The sequence below is a fragment of the Scatophagus argus genome, chromosome 12 (genome assembly GCF_020382885.2).
Source record: "Scatophagus argus isolate fScaArg1 chromosome 12, fScaArg1.pri, whole genome shotgun sequence".
NCBI lineage: Eukaryota > Metazoa > Chordata > Actinopteri > Scatophagidae > Scatophagus > Scatophagus argus.
In genome coordinates, this window is record NC_058504.1 from 14,011,989 (window position 1) to 14,032,857 (window position 20,869).

Sequence of the window (20,869 nt, forward strand, 5' to 3'; positions counted from 1 at the left end):
AACACACTCTTGTACAGTAGGTGGCGGGTATGCACCTCAAAGTTGTTCGCGCCCTGCCAGTAGTAAAGAGAAAGAAGAAGACGAAGAAGAAGGAGGAGGAGGAGAAGTGGGCGTTGTTATTGTGTGTTGCGTCATAGGATTTGTTTAAGAACGTTCCATCGAATTCTGAGCTCGCCATCTTGGAAGAAGACGAGTCAAAAACATTTTCAAGTTTCTTTTAATATATTTCATTGATAAACATTCTCTTGTGAACGTGCTGACTGTTAAAAGGAAGGTAAGATCGGTTTCAACTGCTACTGTATTCTGACACGCACTGTATATAGTGTATTACCCTAATGTTAGCTAACGTTAGCCAGTTAGCTGCTCCGAAATTCGACGCCTCGCCTTCATGGCAGATCCTTATCTGACTAAATAGCTTCCACTAGCTACGAGAATGTATTTTCTCAGTTTTGTAAGTCGGCAAATTTTGGCATTCGGTAACAGTGACGGCTAACAAAGTTAGTAGTCACACCAGATTGTCTATAATAATAGTAATATGGCCTTACTGACGTTATCATTAGTGTTAATTTATTATTATGTACGGTTGGCGTGCCCAACGCTCGATGGGCCTTTCCGTCGAGATCGGGCAAATATTCGACCAATCTCTGCTTTATCTGTTTACCTGCAACTGTCTGGTTATCATGAAAGGCTTGATCAAAGTACCATGTGCTGAGGATGAAAAATCATGAGTTGTGAATTGTATTTTGGTACATACAGCATTTGATAAAACAAGCGACCGGGTGTTGCCAGTGTCAGGCCGTTAAAGACCCTTTACATTGTAGATATCAAGTCGTTCCGAAAACGTCGTCAGTCCGTTAACTTGGATGAATGAGTTACGTTTTTGCTAATCCTGTTAACCCTTGAATGCGTTGCATTGTGCATTATTTACCTTTGACCTGCTGTTTTTGTGTAGTTAGCTATGTAACTTTGACGAGGACAGGTTTGGTGATTTTTTTCATTGTATATTTATTTTGTATTATTTCGTTAGTTTCTCGATTAATCGTTTGCTCTATTTGTTCGGAAGTGTTAAAAAATACTCAATGTGTTCTCCGATCACAAGGTTACATTTTCAGTTTACGTAATTTGTAATGATAACATACAAGAGAGAGAGGTCGCTATGCGCCACGTATGAGATGCTGAAGCCCAGAGAATGTTTCCCCTTTTTCATGTTAAATGATGGGAAAGCTAAAGTAAACATCGTCAGCTGTACTTACTTTATAATTTACCTGTTCTGTTGTACAATAGTCCATTGCATCTGGTTGGCCTTGTGGTATGCATAGCAATATCATAATATATATACTTTTTTTGTTTTGTTTTTGTTTGTTTTGTTTTCTTAAGGGGCAAGATGTTTCCACATGCAGATCTATCTGCCTATTTGCCATCCATTTTGACTTGTTCTTCCTTGTCTTTCAGATGCGCCACTCAAAGCGAATGCGCTCCCCAGGTGTCTGGCTCGATGAGTACAGCTGGGAAGAGAGAATGGAGTGTCGTAAACGCAGGAAACGAGATTCGCACAGCAGCGAAAGAGAAAATAAGTCCAGAAGAACTAACCGTCACCATAAGACATATGAAGGGTAAAGAATTATCACTATTTGTTGTGTAAAGTACTCACTCAAATTATAAGACCTTTTCTAGGATATTTGTATCAAAGGTACATGTTGTAGTGGGTCAAACAGTATATAAACACCTAGACTATGTGATGAAGAGACATAGTGTAAGATTAAGTCTTGCATTTATTCAAAATTCCATTTGATTATGTGGACTAAGCTTGTTCATATGTCTAACATCACATCATCTTTGGAGAAATGCTGGCAAACTTGATAAATATCAGGTTGGAAATAAAAAACAAAGTGATATTTTGAGTCTTGCGGTCAGTCCTTAAAAATGTCAGCCAGTCATCATCAGATCATGTAAGGAATGCTGTTGAAGTCTAATACACAAAAATGGCAGCAGTAACAGTGGGTAATTTGAGGAGTAACTGTTTATAAATAAACTTCAGTTTGGATTTTAAAAACAAACAAATGGTTGCATCACATTAACCATTTTTTGATAAGTACATTTATACAGTTAGGTTGTTGTGTATATATGTGGCGTGTACTGCCATATGTTGTGATGAAGTCTTACACATGATAGTAAGGCTTCAGATTTGTAATGCTACATATCAAAGAGTGCATGTACACTTTAGAAGACGACTCTTAACGTATGTATGAGTTGCAGTGTTTATTTTCTTAATGACGTCATGACATGAGATTTTTTTCAAATTAATTATTTTGGCCTTCAGTTATCACAGTTGGTTCAGCAGTTTCAGCTGCCTGGAATTATTTGAAATGTAAAGGTTTTGCAGTTCTAGCTTTTTGTGGGCATGTATAACAGTTGTGGGGATACATTTGATGTTTCAAGATCTACTCTAATTTTAATTCTGTAGAGAGGCAGACTTCTTCCTGGAAGACAACTGACACCGCCAGGGTGCTAGGGCTCTAGGGCTCTACGAGTTTCTTGGTCTTTTTTTGATGCTTAGGTGTTTATGTGGCTTGCTGGGTCAATGTGCTGGGAGCAATTGGAAATATTGTGAGCAAACATTAGAAAAAGTTGTATCCCAGATCCCGTTACAAGGTAAAAGAAATTTATATGTAAGTAGTAAACACATTTCCTTTGAGACTTTCTTGATTAATACATTTCTGCTTACATTTTGACAGAAATGATACCGCACAGGTGTTCACTTCTGACATACAGAGTTCTACAGGTGTAAAATCCACAGATTATATTACGCACCATCAGGCTGTGCTGAAAAGCTTTCCACAACTTTCAGTGCCTCACACTTCAGCTCTGCCAATGTGGCGCCTAGTCAAGGTGCATCGGTTTTAAGGAAGCATGCTCTAAGTTGCCAAGGGGACAGCTGTGTAAATGTCTAAATTGCCCAAATATGTGGCATTACTCGTTAGCATTTGGATACTCTTTTGTGCTATTTTGAACAGTGATAAGCTGTTAATAAAAGGCTCTCTGAACTGCAGAATCTCATTGAACAGGATGCCTGGTGTTTTGCGGCTGTAAATCAGTATGTTGCTAATTACAAATGTTACATAAAAGGCTCAGGGATAGAGTGTCAGGCAGTAGGCGGACCATTAGCACCATCAAATACAGTCTTCATTTTAGAGGTTGATCACAGTCAGGGCGCTGGGCTATTCCCTACCTGTGCTTGTTAGTCCTTGTTTTTAATCTGTGTTGTTTTTCTTTGACTGCAGGCAGTACCTGGAAGCTCGCAGTTTGAACCAGAAGCTGGACTCTAGGGAAAGACACAGTTTGGGCATGGCCTGTGAGGAGGACGGTCGGGAGGGCACCTGCAAGAACAGAGACCGAGACTGGCACCATTACAGCAAGTCATCTGGGCGCAGTGGTCGGAGTGGTCGCAGCAGGCGAAGCAGCCGCAGGCACAGAGACAGAGACCGAAGGCGTAGACGTAGCCACTCTCGCCACATGTCCTCTTCGGTACGAGAACCTCCTTCTCCCCTCTATCCCTCTCTCCTGTCTTTACCACCAGTTCGAATGGGTCATGATCACTGGTGTTTTGCCAATGCTTAACACCCATCTCTTTGTCTCTCTATATCTCTCTGTGTGCTCTACTCCTCACTATTAGGCATGACTTCCAGTAATGGTTAGGGGTCTTGGGGGGTTCAAGAAGTAAGGGACTGTAAGCGTTTGTTGATTTGCAAGAGAAAAGTGGACAGTATTTGTGCTGAATTCTTACTGGGCAGTTATGGGACGTGATAGTAAAGAATTAAGTTGTGTGGGAAGAGTTACAAAAACGCACATGTAGAAAGACTGTAATCAATCAAGTTCAGTTTTTTCTGTACTACTCTAAGAAAGTCTCTCATCTGAAAATTTTGTTGCCATGTTTTTCTTCTGTAACACACACTATGTGGTGGCTGGCGCCCAATTTCTCTGACGGGGCTGAATTTGAATTTGCTGCTCCGTCCTTCCGTCCATTCGCCTGGCGGTGTTACTGAACGGGCCGAATCTGTCCACCCCCACACCTCCCCCCCTTGGCCTGGTTGAATGAATGACGATGTCGCATTGTGGTGGCCTGGTGCTGGCTGACTGATGGGTTGTTGATGTGATGGCGGATTGCGGCGGTTCCGGTGCAGAGGAGGAGCCATCACCGCAGGAGCAGGAAAAGATCCAGGAGTGTTGAGGATGATGACGAGGGTCACCTCATCTATCACAGTGGAGACATGCTGAGAGCGAGATGTATAGAATATATACCTTTTTTTTTCTATTGTTGTTCACACTTTGTCTCTCTCACTCTCTTGTTGTCTGGTTTTTATTTCCAAACATTAATTTAGAGGCTGAAGTATTTGCGCCAATAGACTTAACTGTTTTTGGTTAGATATTGCTTGTCATTGTTACATATTTAGCATTGAGTTGTATGGCAGTCAGAAGCCTTTTATAGTAGCGTAGCTAAACTGAGCAATATAACATCAGGCAGTGAAGCCGCTAAAGGGCAGTGTTTCAGCTCGTCAGTGCTGTGTTTCTAACTCCAGTTCTTTATTTTCTGTAGATGAGATTGTGTGTACTCTAGGAGAGGGTGCCTTTGGGAAGGTGGTCGAATGCATTGATCACAATAAGTAAGTATGAATGTCCAAAAATATTCTTTAAAGCTCAGTGCTTTGAATCTTGTTTTCTTACGTTTTTCCCTCATCTGATATTGAAAATACTTTTGTTGTCTGCTTCCAGTGATGGAGCTCGAGTGGCTCTGAAGATCATTAAAAACATAGACCGCTACCGTGAGGCAGCGATGTCTGAGGTAGAGGTGCTTGAACAGTTGAAATCCCTTGACTCTGAAAGGAGATAGTAAGTCAATCCACATTAACTTCATACCACAAAAAGCCTCATCACTTTGCATGCATGAAAATATATTTGGAATCTGCGAGAGAAGGTTCTCGGTTTGCATCAACTAATTGTTTCCTGTCCTGCAGTGCTTGTGTGCAAATGCTGGACTGGTTTGACTACCATGGTCACGTTTGCATTGCTTTTGAGCTGCTTGGCCTTAGCACATATGATTTCCTCAAGGAGAACAACTTCCAGCCTTTCCCCATAGAGCACATCAGGCACATGGCGTACCAGATCGTCCAAGCTATGCGATGTGAGTAATGGGTACATTCACTGAGAATACGAGATGTTTTTGGAAAAACAGCTTTGTTTAAAATGTATGTTCTCTTTTCTTTCAGTTCTGCATAAGAACAAGCTAACCCACACAGATCTGAAGCCTGAAAATATTCTCTTCATAGATTCTGACTATGATATGGAGTATAACCCTGAAATGGTAAGCACCCTAAATATTTATCCAGATACCACAAAGTCCAAAACTTCTTGTTTGTGCCAGCAGTTGCCTGAATGGCGTGACTGTTTTTCTGTCCACAGAAACGGGATGAACGGACACTGAAGAACCCTGACGTGAAAATTGTTGACTTTGGTAACGCCACATTTGAACACGAGCACCACACATCTGTAGTGTCCACACGTCACTATCGTGCTCCTGAAGTCATTTTAGGTGAGTTGCTGTCGTAAAACACTGCAGTGAAGCTTTAAATTGCTCATTTAATGTGGACTTGTTATTTATTTAAATTTGTCTGTTTCAGATCTAGGCTGGGATCATTCCTGTGATGTCTGGAGTGTAGGTTGCATACTCATTGAGTACTATCTTGGATCTACCCTCTTCCAGGTAGGTGGCAGTGGAGAGCATATTGAAATTAATACTGACCTTTATCACAACAGTTGGTGGGAAGAGTTACATTGTATTTTCCTGCAGACCCACGACAGTAAAGAGCACCTTGCTATGATGGAGAGAGTCCTGGGCCCCATCCCCACAAACCTCCTGCAGAAAACCAAGTAAGTGGACCATTAACGTGCCTATTTTTTTTTAAACATCTCTGTGCCTAGAAAACCCCATAAGCTCCATATGGAGCTCGCTGAATTGCTATGAATTGCAATCATTTTATGTTGTACAGGAAACGACGATATGTTCACCGGTGCAAGCTTGACTGGGACACACACAGTTCTTCTGGGAGATACGTTAGAAAACACTGCAAACCTCTCAAGGTAAGAGGAATATTACTCGAGACAGACCATCTGTGGTGACACTGCTGTTTCATCATTTGATTATGACAAAAATACATCAACCCATAGCTCCAAAACACAGATGTTAGTTGCCATAATACATCCAACAGTCACTTGAGTATTTGTTCAGAGTTACAACAACCTGGACACGGCTTACAGCTTCACAGTAAGGATGGCAGTCCTAATTTGCTTCATCCAGCCACTGAGAACAGCTGTTAGTCATATCCAGTTTACACACTGAAGTTGTTTGTGGCAAAGTGAAATACACAACATGCGTGACAAAAAGGTACACCTAAAAAAAAGATGGTACACCTATTTTGTAGAGCATGTTGTTTTAACGCCTGTAAAGTACTGCCTCTTAGATAAACTGAATAAACACATGAAAGATCTAATTTGAAAATGAAAATGGAGCATCCCCAGACTGAGTTTTGTCCGTCTTGTACTTGAGATTTGTTATTGAAATTTACACATGTAATGTAAATCCACATTTAAATTTCTAGATCACTTGTGACATATTTTAAAGAGACTGATTTACAATTGTCCTTTCTTTCCTGTCAGCATTACATGATGTCTAAGGGCGAAGACCACCAACAGCTGTTTGACCTTATAGAGAAGATGATGGAGTATGACCCAGCTAAGCGCCTCAGTCTGGAGCAGGCCCTGCGACATCCCTTCTTCACCTGCTATCACAAGAGCAGTAGCAAAAGCCACAGCAGAAGCAGCAGCAGCAGTAGCAGCAAATAAGACCAAACTCCTGAATCTGTAAACCACTGACCTGTAAGCTTGGTCAGGGCTTGGCTGTCAGCATGACATTTATCATGGTCATTGATGCCAGCCTTTATTTCCTGATTGTCCAGGAGAGGTGTACATTAGCTGACTGTATCAGTCCACTGCTTTCCTTTGCTGTGTCCTGTGTCTTAGTCTGACTCATCAAGTTGTGTTTTGTGAATGATCCCCCAAGTGATTTCTTTTTACTTGCCGTTATAATTTAACTTGTAACCTCTAAATGTATAGTGGTAGAGACCCCCCCCCCTTTTTTTTAAAAAAAAAACAAACAAAAAGAAAAACATTGTTCGCACAGTCCTGTCCGTGTTATCTCTGCATTATCAAGTGAGTGGTGGGTTAACAGTGAAAATTGCTTTACCCTGCGTCAATCTCACCAGTAATTTATTCTGCTTTGGTGGATGTAAAGAAAGTCCTTGTACATGGAATTTAAGATATTTTTTTCACTGACTGGTTGTGTAACTTTTGCAGTAACATGTACATTTTCTCAATAAACGTGAATATAGACGAGAAGCGTGTCTTGTGTGCAAACGGCGGTGATTGATTTTCTACGAGGTGCAGTAGCAGAATCAGTACGCAGGGTGGCAGCAGAAAGCTTCGTATTACTGCAAAGATCTGCCGCCTGAGATAATTGAACATCACTGAAGTTCAGTCAGTGTTAACTCTTATTATCAATCTTAACTATACTGAGTAGCTGGTTCTTAAGGGGGATCGAGTGTCGAGGTTGGACATGGGAACATCGACATGCTCCCATTATCGTCTCGACAGTGAACTGCTTAACGTAGTCCGTTAAGTTTTGCTTTCAGAAGTCCAGCTCTGCGCAGTACGTTGCATGCAAGATGTGCGCACTACTGACAATACAGGCCGACATGCAGTCTTTTAAAGCGATTTTCATGTCATTTTTATTCACACTTAACACTAACGGGAAACATGAACCACAAGTGCCTGGGTGGTTTATTGTGAAGCCTAAAGCATTCATTCAGAAAATCATCATATTAACCACCGTCATCAGTCACTGTTCTTTGTGTTCATGTTGAACTGAGGTGCCCTAGAAGCTCTCAGAAGCTGTCCAAGCCAAACCCTCACAGTCTCTCTCACAGCTGTCAGTCTCCAGCCTCCCACGTGGTCAGCAGGGCGGGCGCATCGCAACTAGTTGAACGTGCAACTTTTAGGAAGGCAAACAATTGGACCCGCTGGTAGTTGCTATTGCCCAACGGGAAACAACGACCTGCAGTCGGCGTCTCTTCTTTGGGTGGCACCAGTGCGCTCTCATCTGACAGCCGCAAACTCAGCGCGCACTGCTGCTCCCTCTTGTACCCAGACTCATTTGAGACAGCGCTTTGAACCCTGAGCCGAGTTTGTTTGTCGGAGTTAGTGTTTTAGGTGCGCTGCTGACCTCCTGCAGTCTGAATACAGTTTGGTTGCAGAACTACACCACCAAAGCAAGGGACTTTTCTTTTCCTCAAAACACCCTAAAGCAGGATTCCAGCATGGATAAAGCCAGCGACTCTATCGGGGAAAGTAAGCCGGCGTGTCAGTGTGCTCCCAAGTACGCTGTGCAGCGGTGGCGTCCAGGTTTTCCAATCGTTCTGTGTTTGCTGATGTCCCTGAGCTCCGTCACCGTGTGTCTTCTGATGAGCCTCAAGACCTACCAGCTGGAGAACCAACTGCAGATGGAGATGAGCAAAGCGTCCGTGTTCCACCCGCCGCACAGGGCTTTTCTAAACGAGGATGGGACCCTGATTCCAGAGCTGAGCACCCCGATAGGGAAACTCGTGGAAGAGGTACAAAACATTTATCGTGGATGTAGTTGAAACTCACTGTCCTTGATAAAAACACATTTGGTGTCTGTGTACCTCTGGCTGGCGCACTGCTCTCCTGTGCGTAAAATGTGCGTAATAACATGGAACATATGTGGCGAGGTTTATTCACAAACCCGGCATTTTTTTGGCAATTGCACCCTAATTATCCCCCTAAAATCTGTCCATTTAATACATAACCTTAGGGATCAACCATTCATGCAGCTGGCCAATTAGTTAGCAGTTAAAGCTCTTTATAGGGTGACATAACCACAGATCCACAGATGACAGACACAACCTCTAATTTTATCACGAGGAAAAGAAACTGAAGAAACCCCATTTCATTCTAAAGCTGTATGCAATCAATGATAAGGATCTCATTGCTGCTATTGGCAGTCATCTATGTTATTTTAAAATTATTCTCTCAATATTTGCTAATGATTTTTATATTACTCTGTTTGTCTGTAGGAAATGGTGATGCTCATGCCGAAATTGCGCACAACCAGGGATGTTGGCCAAGAGTGCTCCTGTCCTCCAGGTATCTGTTTCTTTTCATTGTAGCCTAAGTGCCACTTACCAAAACATACAAACAAGACACTAAAAAACCTGTACCCAAAGTTACAGTCTAGGCATGACTGACTGCTGGTGAAAGCTGATAGTTTGTCTCCACATAATACTTTTGGCAGCTCTCCTTTAAGACTGCGTGTGTGTGTGTGTGTGTGTGTGTGAGTGTATGCCTGTTTGAGGATTATGGCCTTTAAGCCCATGTCAGGCCCATACTGAGACAGCAAGGCTCAACACTCAGCAGATCAGTGGGGTTTGGGGTGTCCAGCATAAGCCCTGATGCCTTGTGCCAATGGGGGATGCTCACATTGATAGATGGAACAGAAGTGTATCAAGATTGGCCACGTTTGGCTTATGATAGTAAATAACAGTGTGTGATCCACATCATGTTACACACAGAGCCCCCACCCCAGTTATGTCAGTGAATTCAGGAAAAAAGGTATTTCTTTTTATGACATGAACACCAGTAGGTGTGACCAACTGATCTCAGCTGTGTATTTGGTGGCTTACATGGGCTCTGTACCTCACCTTTGGAAATGAACGTCGTGCTTTATTGCCAGAGAAATTCTCTGACTTGCAGGAACAGGATGTGGATGTGAATTTTATTGAAGTTGGCATTCCAGTTTAACAAAAAAAAAAAAGACATTTTTTCTTCTCTTAAGTTTCTGAAGTTACGACAGAGTTTAAGTTTTAAGGTCTACAAGGGAATTTCCTTCTCTGGCTCTTCTTTCTGTCTGTATGTCTTTACGGGTGTAAACAGGTCAAAGCGTTCACAGGTGGCATTTCTGGCCTGCTTTCATCACATTCTGTTTTCCAGACTGAAATCTGCTGTGCCGAGATAGCTCGCTGACACCGGCTTGCTGGTCAGCAAGGTTGGTGCAAGTATTTGTTGACTGCATTGGATTCAGCAGGGCCAATGTTGCTGGTACTGTTAATGCCAGTTGTAGTTCTGCTTTTGATATTTAGTGTATTTCTTCTAAGCATGACTCAGGGGAACTGTATCCAGAGGTGCATGTACATTGTAAAGCAGTTGCTCAGTTTGCGCAGCCCCTGCTGGGTAATCTTGCATTTTAATGTGATTTCTCCATTAGGTAGTATTATTGTATCAGATGTTGCGTCCCATTTTCCTGTCAATTTTGCTGATCTGCTGTATAATCAAGTGGTTTTGGCATTGAAATACCATCCCTCCACAACTATTTAGAAGTCTATTTAAAGGTCTCTCTTTCCAGTTTCTGGTCTTTAAATATAGTCTTTTGTTTTTGGTGAAACAAAAGTCTATTTAGTATGTTCTGGCTTTGATGCAACCGGATGCCTGTGAGCCTTTTTTCTATTTCCCAACAATTAGATTGCTCAATATAGCCTTGTTAACATTTCTCCATAAAATGTGTTTATTTCTAAATAAGGTTTTCTCAGCTGATAAATTTGGATTTGGACAGATTCTCCGTGTGCCTTATGCTAAAGAAGCCACATGCAGGGTGCTTTCGGGTGCATATATGTTTGTGCCAATTGCGGAAACGTTTTTATGCACATTTATCTGAGCTGTGTGCATCCCATCTGTGTCCGTGATACAAGTGTGTATCGTGGTCCCATGTGGCGGCTGTGTGTGTGAGTCTGAGGTTCGGTCCCTGAGCCTTTGAGGGGCCGACAGAGGCACCTCTCTCAACACTACACTGTAAGAAGAGACCCTCCTCTGCTTTTAGCACCAACTCTTCCCACCTGAAACTTGAATCTTTCACCACCACGATCACAGGCCAAGGTATTTCTGCTCGTATGTGTGTGAGACGCACGCTGCCACACAGCATGAGCGGCATTTCTGCCATTAAAGCTATGCCCTCTGCCTCAGGGTGCTCACCTTTCAGCTTGCATGAAGACGGGGGCCCAAAAGGGGGCAGCACTTTCGCAGCAGCTCTCAATATGATGGTGATGAGTTTGTCATTGACACTCCTGACAGAATGACTTCCTTCTTGTGAAAAATGAAAGTATTTTGAAGGAAAAGCCCCCTGGTTCAGTCACCACTGGGGTAGTAAAGGCACTATCTATAAACAGTGTTTAACCCCAGGCTTTGACTCGGGGGACATCTAACTCTTCATATCGCCTCAGTGGAAGCAGCATTATGACACTTTTATGTTCACAAATACGACACGGCCAGCAGTCGTCAGGGCTCAGATAAACTATGTCAGTGAGTCTAACTCTGCTTATAAGCTTCAGGTGTTTGCAGTTAACACCCGCCTGTACCCTCAACAGACACATACGACAAAGTCTCTCACAGACAAACATACACACGCATTCATTTCTTACACATGAGCACAGCACCTTTGGCTTGACTAATTAGAACCATGTGAGTGCTGTATGTGTCCTGCGTAAGGGGAGTGTGTTGTCATCTCTGCAGTTTGCATTTAAAGGCTGTTTAACACGTTCTGATGCCAGCTCGGGGGCACACAGTCTGCCCACACTTGGATTCAGGCCCAAAAATTAAACACCAGCCAGAGATGTCCATTAAAATGAAGGAGTCAGCAGTCACTGCAGACTGTACAGTGGGAGAGGGTCCACATCAGGCAGTTTTGAAAGATTTTTATGTCTTTGAAGGATTATACTTGTAGAAATGTGATTCTAAATCATGACTTTTTTCTTTGTGAAACAATACATCAGAGGACAGAAGAGATTCTCATGCTACTTTGACAAAAGGAAGGAAGGAATTATTCAACTGTCATAATAATTAATCGTCAGCAAATTAAAAAAAATCCCTTTGAGTCCTTTTTCAGTTAAAAATGCCAAACATACTGTAGTTACAGCTTCTCAGTTTTGAGGTTTTGCTGATTTTCATTGAAAAAAATGAGCGCAGTTTGGAATGTTTGTCTCACCAAACAACCAACACTCTTGCAGATCCTCAAGTGTGCATTTGTATGTTAAGTCATAGTCAGGAATGAGGTCCCTCAGTCAGTGTAGGCCATCCAAGTCTTTAATGCTGGTGTATATGAGAGCAAGAGGTCAGACCCCTGGCTGTGTAGTCAGATCAACTTCCATCAGATAAGAGCTCATTAACACACCGAACAGGCACACAGGCCCCCCATGTATGTGTGTTTGTGTGTTTTTATATAATTGAGAGAGCATGCTCACAGCAGGGCTCCTTTACACCTTTTACATGCACACATCCCAACAGAAATGTATTTGTTAGCATAAATTCTTCTCTGCTTTCTGTACTTACAGCTGTTTGGATTTACCGTGTATCCAAATTTCTACGTATTTGGTTGGTTGTTTTTCTGTTTCTGCTGTCTGCAGCAGTGTCATGTCCAATAGGCTGAGAAAAACAGTGTAACACCTTGTGTGATGCCCATCAGCTGTCTGGTGGTGTTACCTGGCCTGTCTGGGGACCAACCTCTCATCCAGAAGGCAGAGGGGGATGCTGTTCGCCCTCCTTGCCCAACTTCCTGCTCTCCCACCTGGAGGAGGAGATTGGTGGGGGGTCCAGCTTTAGGCAGATGGAGACCCGCAGTGGGGCCAGCAACCCTCAGGGCTGCATTTTGTTTTTTTTAAAGCCACAATAAATCAGACAGGAAGCTTGCAGCTACCTATACAATCTGTCATCACAGGAAGAATATCTTGGTCATGTAAAATCTATTAATGACCATTTTAAAATAATAAATGCAGGAAATTTGTTTTCATAAGTGGTCTTGTTTTACATTCGTTCCACTTTTGCTTTGGGCTGTAGGCAGCTTTTTTTCAAGTATTAATAAGGAGAGCAGCGCATAGCTGGCTCTGTGTGTGTACGTGTGTGAGCCTCTGTCTCCTCAAACTCTTTGTGCGTGTGCTTGCACCCATGTGTTTTGTGCATGTGTGTTTGTTTTGATGTCTGCCGTCATATGTTTTATTGCTTGGCTCGCAGCGACTGACTGCATTGCTTTAAATTCACAGTGTATGGAGTCAGTTATGAAGTGGGTATCCTGTGGCAGAAATCCACATGCCTTCTTGCATTATGCCGCAGGGAAAAGGAGATTTCAAACCAGGGAAGAATATATACATTTTTAAAAAATACTTTCTGTACCGTTGCTCCAGAGAGTCAGGTGTCTGCGCATGGTTCCAAACTCTAAGATATTCCCCGGAGTTGGTCTGCAGGGTGTTTCCTGCAGTTTAAGTCTGTTTCTGCTCCAGAAAAAGATGGAGACGAGAATAAATCCTCCTACGGTCCTCACGCTCACTCTGTGATTTATTATTCGTTTCCGCAGCTATTTACCCTGACATATTGAACAGAGTCATTAGGGAAAATTGGAAACGCATTAAATGGATTAGTCTTACATTTGGAGTTAGCCTTTAAAGGAAAATGGTGTGTAGGAAAAGTCACTGATTACTTTAGTGGTTATTGATAAAAAATAGCCTCACCCCTTGCACCCTGCTTTGCACTTAGCACTTTATCACAGGCTAAAGGTACCACCGTCATATGGACAGCAGCTCTAAGACACAGCTGTGCGAGCCTCATGTCCTCATGTTACTTTTATCCTCCACATGTGATGATGATGACGTGTCTGTAATTCCCACTGGTCACCCTTAAGAGTCAAGTAAAAATGAGTGACTCTCCCTAAAGTCTTCTTCTTATTTGGAGGATGATCTTGGAAGACTCGAGTGTGCTGAGTTTATTTGTAGAAGGACAAGGGAATGCAGCCTCTTAGATAGTTGAAAATATTTAGTTTGGAAATGGTCGTGTCTGTGTCGGTGAAGTCAAAGGCTACAGCAAAGAAAAAAAAAGGGAGATAATCAAGTGATGTCACTTCAGGACTGCAAATTTTGAACACATGAAATGCAAAAGACGCTATCTCTGGTTTTGCTGCGTCTACTTCCATTTGATATTTTCATATCACATGCTGTAACATGACTTCCAACAGTTTTAGGAAGCCAAGCAATACGTTAAAATGATTGCTTTTCCTTTGTAAGCTATTAGAATTCACACAGCGAGTAGGAACTATCCAGTTTCGCTAATGTTATCTGGCCCTTTAGCCCAAGGTTATTAGCATATTGTTAATTTAACATGTGTCATATGTTGTTGGGAAAATTAATTTAAAATCACACACACACACACACACACACACACACACACACACACACACACTCACACTGCCCCTCCCCTCTCTGTCCCTCATCAGCCTTCTTATTAAAGTTAGCTTTGTGAATCCACAGTGTTTAACAGCAGGGCTGACACTCTACCTTTGAAAAAATAAACTGCTGGACATGAAGTCCCGCAAAGACGTCAGGAACACACAGAAGAGCAAAGGGCCTGACTACCAGGCAGTGAAGCGTGGCAGAACATACAAGAGGAACTAAATAGACAAACTCACCCTGTAAATGTTACAAAGCAGATTTGTAGAAAACACTGCTGAATGCAGTTATCTCTTGACCCAATGTCATATTAGCCATGTGATGTATTTAAAAGTGGAAAAAGATGTCGAGCGGGTAAAGGAAGAAAGATGGATTGTAACTTACTGCAGTAAATTTGCATCCGTATGTTCATATGTAAGCATCGGTTTGTTGGTCATCAGCTCCTGGCTAACAATGGACATATTCATTTCCCAAAAGAGCCTGCAACTGAGCCACAGGCCAAAAGCCTTTCTCAAACACACCACCAACATAAACATGAGACAGAAGACTGTTTCTTATTATTACAGATGGGCAGAAATGAGAAATATTATGAATTGTGTATAGCATCAAGAGGTTTGATCCAAAATTAAATGTCAATCATCAATTCGTCAATCAAAGCACATGGCATCGCAGTAAAACTTGATTTATAAGAACATCTGATTCGCTGCTTCTCATACAGTAATGCTTTGTCTGATGCACATGATTTCAAAACACCAGTTGTTTTCAGCAGACCAATGTGCATCAAAAGCATCAAGTGGCGTGTTAAACCGCAGGGACGTAATTCACTTCATCAGTTTCATTCACAGTGTCTCTTGAGCAAGAGACTCTTAACTTAGCAGAAAGTCTGTAAAACGTTGGCAATAGATTTAATTTGTTGTTTTACTATGTATTCAAAGACGTCCTTGTCCAGAAGGCGCTAACGGGCAAGTCTCAGCAAATAAGTGAGCTGAGCGTCAGGCAAAACAAACTTGGTGTCATTAAACATTAAAAACATGAGTGTTGTTGCATCCTTGTTGAAGGTGTATGAAAGTGAAATTAAGCACATGAGTTACAATTAATTGCAGGTTGGCTTCAGGTTCAAGCGCAGACCAAATGCTAGGAGTTTAGAGTTATCAGTATGTTTGTGGTTTCGTATCCTTGAATTTTTTTTTTTTTCTTCCATTTTGTCCTCCTTCCTTCTTAAAAATCAACACGTCAAACTTCTTATTTCAGCCAACCCTAAAAAGCTCTAAAACAAAGCACAATAAGGCTATAATAGATTTCCTGAATACCTCAAATAACCAACCGGTGTCAAAACATTTGAAGGAAACTTGTGTGGTGATGCTATATTGTGAGCAAGATTAATTTAGTCTGGTTGAAAGCAAATAGGAGTGGCAGGAGCTTATCGAGCAGGGCTGAGCAGACACTGTGCCCAATGTGGAAACGATTATGATGTTTTGTTTAATTATCACAAGTGGCAGGTGACAAGGTGAATAGCCTTTTAATGGGGGAGCAGAAAAAATCTCTTTAACACCACCGTGTGGCCTCTGGCTGGCTGACAGCACTCTGAAGTCAAACGACCCCTATCTGAGCTGCAGTGTGTGTCAAGACCTGTTCAATCATTTATCTGAACTTATACCAGAGCAATGGAGGCTGATGTCGGAACCTTTCTCGTTGTGTTTGGAAAGGAGAAATAATGCTGTTTCTTGAATGCCCCACCAAAACTGTAAACAATACTTTAATTTCAATCCCATCATCCATTAAGATATCCAGTGTGGATAAAGGTCCACAAAAATAGGTTTTCACAGCCCAGTTAATCCATTAGGAATGTAGCAAGGCAGGAACCAGCTGCAGTACAGAACTCACCTGGATTTACTGGACCGATAACATCTCTGGATGTTAACCCAGACAAACAGGGAGGCACACTTGGAGCAGAGGTTATCGTTTATCCTTCCCAAACAGGGAGTGGAATGAACAACGAAGGTGTCCCTCCTTGGGAAGGGGTGGTGCTGGAGGTGTACAGCAGGGCGTCGGTGATCCACATGGTCTCACTGTGCCGAACATGCTCCTGCTCAGCGTAAAAGCCCCTCGACAGGCTCGTCACTCTCCCAGCACCTCTTTAATGAGACCTGGGCTCGTAAAACTGAGCCTGAAACCTTTGAACAAGCCCTCAGCATCACTGGTCCATGTTATTCTGTCATAACAGGGAGGTGAGGGGCATTTTAGAGTGGAGCGCAGCACAGATCTCAACAACTTAACACCACCGCTCGGGGAGGGCTGTATTTATGTGTGTCATGTCTGTTTTCTCTCTCAGTCTGACCTTTGCAAATGTGTCTCCGCCTTTTTCTCTTTTACAAGTGATTCTCGAGTCTCGCTTTGTTTCCTCCTCTACCATCGTCGTTTGTATTTATGATTTGAGGAGTGTGTATTTAACGCGAGGTCTGGCATCTGGATGGCCTGGTCAGTCTGGTTGCTGTATGTATACAATAACCCCAAGTTCAGCCAGCAGTAAGATGGGGGGATAGAGATGGTTATCACATATACTGTAAACAGGCAATGAGGAGATGCAGAGGAACATTCTCAGGATAAGTGGGCATTTCCTCAGGTGTATCTACGCAACAAGCTAATTTCCTGGATTTACATCAGACATCAGCGACAGCAACAGATTACTGCCAGCTCTGTCTTGCTGACACAGGAAAAGTACTTGGACCACAAGCCTAAGTTACAGCTCTGCTGTGGAATGAGAAATTTGAAATAATAACCAGATAATCATATATTTGGGTTTTTAGTAAAAAGAAGTATGAATCATCAGGGATCAGCATTGATGGAGTCGAACAAGGCAGAGACACAATCGACTCAAGCATGTTAAATTTAAAAACCCCAAATGGCAAGACTTAACCAAGCAAGACATGCCATTGTTCTGCTCCCATGCTTGCAACCGTAACACATCGAACTTAGCTTAACATTGAACTACAGTGGCTGCAGTTAAAGTATCACCTTCTGTAAGCAAGTGTGTGTGTGTGTGCGTGAGGGAGAGAGAAAGAGAAACACGCTGCCAAACCATCTGATGGGTCATTTCATTCTCTGAGGTTTTTCTGACCCTGATATGAGGCTTTTGCACGCAGTCGTTTCCCAGCAGTGTGGCTATCTGAACATAATTACAATAATGTTACGCTTAAATTACCCTGTCTAACTTGATCTGATCTTGAGCCAAGCAAGAATCTGGATCGAAATGTGCGTAAGTGTAAATTTATATGAACATGGTTACACGTGTGCTAGCGACTGTGCGCTTTTATCAGATTCTTTGTGGCCGATGGTGCTGTGACAGTGTAATAATGGGTGTTAAATGAGTGCTAATGAGTGCACAGTGGTGGACACACACCCTGTTTTGCTGCTGTTAAACTGAAACATTCTGTCATGGTTTGTGTCAAAAACACTGTAGTTGCTGCTGTCGCTGCTGCTGCTGCTGTCTAACTGCTTTGGCCTCACAGAGACACAGTTGGGGTTTGGGGTGAGGGAGGGGGAGGAAGAGATGGAGAAACTTAGTTAACTAAAATATACTGCACATGTTGAAACTTTTTATCAGCGTCCCATCTGTTTTTTACATATTGAGCGAACATTTGTGTGCGTCTGCATTTTTGTTGCTCTGTGTGTGTGTGTGTGTGTGTGTGTGTGGGCCTGCATGGTTAGCTCACCTCGCATGAGCCTCCATTGCCAGCCTCTGCAGGGATGTCTTATCTGCATATTTGCTGTTCCACTCAAGAATATAATGAAATGAGTCTTGTGTGTATTTTGGGAGCCAGGAGAGTATATCACAGATGTCCAGTCAGCTCTGGTTACACATAGAATATCTGGGTTGAACATGTGGACAGTCTATCAGGTCCACCATCTCTCTTTCCTCTCATTCTCTCATTTTCTCTCTGACTGCATTCAAATTCTTTTCCTCCATTTTTTTTGTTTGCCCAACTTTCTTTGAGGAACAACTTTTCTTTCCCGCAGCAATCAACACACAAATGCAGTAACCCGTTTTGGGTTTAGATGAGTTTGATCCCGGAGGTGTTGAAGCGTCATATGCGTGTGAATCTTGCGTGCACATAAGCATGTGTTTGTTTGTGTCTTTTTGTGTCTGCTACAAGATGATTAGCATGGCTCAGGAGCTGCAGCCTTGACACACATCAAGAAGAAGAGGGGCGACTGATTTAACAAGACAGCAGGGAAAACAAATACTTATGCACATACACACTCTCTCTCTCTCTCTCTCTCTTTCTCTCACACACACACAAACATAAAGCCAGACACGTTTAGATGCATTTGCACATCTTGGTGCTGTCACAGTTTTACTTGCTGTTAATACTTCTCAAATCCAGGCACCAGGGATGTACTTTTGGAACTGATCAGGCTCTTTTTTTGGGCTTGTTTATTTACTCGGAGTGTTTTCTCACGTCCATGTGGTTCTGATTGTGTGATCTGGAATAAGGACAAAGTCGGGAGTGAGTAGTAGTAGAATAAGGGGGGGCGTATCTGAGAGATGGATGTGTACAGTGTGATTTTGATGAATGAAAATACATTTTACATTCATTTTAAACTGCACTAAATCATGTCTCAATATGCTGTTATTGCGACACCATCTTGGCATGCAGTGCTGGTTTCTCTGCCTCAAGCCCCACATGTTTTTATTATTTTTTTTTTAACTTTCTAAACAAAGAGTTAGGCTGTTTTAAAGAATTGATTAAATCAAAAAAAATATGTATACACAGCTATAACTTCCCAAATTGGCCCTTAAATAGGGAGCCCATTTATAACACACAACGGGCCAATAAGGAGACTTGACCCAAATCAAGCTGCTCATCATAAAACATGTTGTTGAGGGTAACAGCCAAACCGCCTGTGCAAAACACATCTCTAATGTAGTTCTAATTGGGAGAATTGGCTCGACTTATCATCTAAGGCCCAACTAAGTCAGCACACAGACAGGAGAAAAATACTGCCGATCACTTTGTTTCATCAGAGACATCGAGATGAGAGGTCAGATTTCTGGCATGCGGATGAACTTTTTACGGTGTTTGTCTATTTTCTGGTAGCCTTTTATATAAGCAGCAAATGGATTTGTTAGATGCTTTGAATGTTTTTATGCGAGGCGCCGGGTGATCCAAACTCAGCCTTTGCGAACTGATTGACTTGTAGTGTTCTGCAATGACGTATACTGCATATCGCTCAGTTTCTAAATTATATGCTACAGATTTTTAAACATCTGCAGTGTAGTTGTGAGAATTGATTTGTCACTGCGGAGTCCATTTTCACTCCTAATCAATTTTGCCCTGCTGGCTGAAAATATCCACATTATCTTACCTCCAAATAGATGATCTGTTATCCTAACAAATGTTAAATATTTTATGTCTGATATTCAGTGCCTTTATTATTACTACTTACTTCCTATTACTGCTTCACCTCTGAACAGCCAAATGGTTTTAATTCACAGAAAATCCTTCATGACATCTTCCTGTTTTTTACTTTTCCAACAGCGCACACCTGACTTCTGGACAACATTTAGCACGTTTAGGAAACAGGAGTTCTTCTGACCCTTTCTTAACTTCGGATTGATGTTTTTCTGTCTGGTAAATCAATTAATTTGCTGCACAGATCAGCTGATTTTATTTGGTCTAATTGCACTGAACTTTTAAACTCTCTGTTTTCACATTGGCTCTATCTGTGTCTGTTTCCTCCTCTACTGGGAAGACAGACAAGAGTAAATGGAGCGTAAGTACCAAGATGTTTATCTTTCCTGCCCAGGACTTTTGTTTCCTGCGTGTCTGAATGTCTGTGTGTGTCTATATGTGCAAGTTCAAGTGTATTTCTATGTGTGCGTGCTTTCGTGGACAACACTGGTGAAATATAAAGCATTGCATGGCTTCTTTGCTTGTTGGAGGTACAGCGTGGACAGGAGGGGTGACTGCAGGAGATCTGAGGGGTAGGAGGGGTGTGGAGGCACTGTGTGTACCCCAAACAGGCCAGATAAGATCAGAGTGGAGGGAGCGCAGCTGGAAGCCTTCCTGAGCTGACCCCTTTCTCCGCCTCTCTCACATTCCTCCAAAACCCCTCGTTGCCCTCTTTTCCCTGTTCTCTCTCTGCCCCCCCCACCTCTGAACATCTCTTTGCTGCTTCAGCCCGTCTTTGCCCTCCACACCCCACGTTCAGCCTGTCGCTGCACCCATTATTCTTTATTTTTCAAACATTATCCTCATGTTTGGAGCTCCCTCGGATTGTTTTTCTCCTTCTGTCTGGTGTCTCCCCTCCTGTTCTTGACTTTACTGCCTCTTCTCCATCTTCCTTCTCCGCCTCTTCCCCTCCTCTCACCGGGACCTCAGTAAAGTGGGGTCACCCTTTAGCATGTAATGCTATGTCTTTCCTCTGTTTCTCCCTTGCTCTTTGACCATGTTCATTAATACTAGCCTCTCTAAACTGAG

The 20,869-nt window shown here is 42.5% G+C and overlaps 2 protein-coding genes across 14 annotated transcripts in view; both read left to right on the forward strand.

Annotated features, from left to right (window-relative positions):
* Positions 1 to 114: 114 nt before the first annotated feature.
* clk4a (CDC-like kinase 4a) lies at positions 115 to 7,449 on the forward strand. 2 transcript variants are annotated; one of them, XM_046405888.1, is made up of 13 exons: positions 115 to 274; positions 1,453 to 1,613; positions 3,282 to 3,525; positions 4,182 to 4,284; positions 4,595 to 4,661; positions 4,771 to 4,887; positions 5,013 to 5,179; positions 5,265 to 5,359; positions 5,458 to 5,587; positions 5,676 to 5,758; positions 5,846 to 5,925; positions 6,045 to 6,135; positions 6,712 to 7,449. In XM_046405888.1, the coding sequence occupies exons 2-13, from the start codon at positions 1,453 to 1,455 to the stop codon at positions 6,895 to 6,897; spliced, it is 1,524 nt and encodes a 507-aa protein (XP_046261844.1). In that variant the 5' UTR covers positions 115 to 274; the 3' UTR covers positions 6,898 to 7,449. The 2 variants fall into 2 exon arrangements, with proteins under 2 accessions (XP_046261844.1, XP_046261846.1); XM_046405890.1 differs by lacking the exons at positions 115 to 274; positions 1,453 to 1,613; positions 4,182 to 4,284 and having other exon boundaries at positions 3,387 to 3,525.
* A 113-nt stretch (positions 7,450 to 7,562) lies between these two features.
* col23a1a (collagen type XXIII alpha 1 chain a) overlaps positions 7,563 to 20,869 on the forward strand; it is a 117,882-nt gene continuing 104,575 nt past the window's right edge. For all 12 annotated transcript variants that reach the window (XR_006844874.1, XR_006844872.1, XR_006844873.1 and 9 more), the window contains exons 1-2: positions 7,563 to 8,720; positions 9,204 to 9,273. Coding sequence is in view for 6 of the 12 variants with exons in the window: in XM_046405882.1 (XP_046261838.1) it covers positions 8,427 to 8,720; positions 9,204 to 9,273 (364 nt within the window). In the remaining 6 variants the exon portion in view is untranslated. The remainder of the gene's footprint in view (positions 8,721 to 9,203; positions 9,274 to 20,869) is intronic.

Excerpts from the sequence above, each read along its gene's own strand:
- clk4a (XM_046405888.1), top strand. The coding sequence starts at position 1,453 with ATGCGCCACTCAAAGCGAATGCGCTCCCCAGGTGTCTGGCTCGATGAG. Across the intron at positions 1,614-3,281 it reads CACCATAAGACATATGAAGG|GCAGTACCTGGAAGCTCGCA; the intron begins GTAAAGAATTAT and ends CTTTGACTGCAG. Across the intron at positions 5,588-5,675 it reads TGCTCCTGAAGTCATTTTAG|ATCTAGGCTGGGATCATTCC; the intron begins GTGAGTTGCTGT and ends TGTCTGTTTCAG.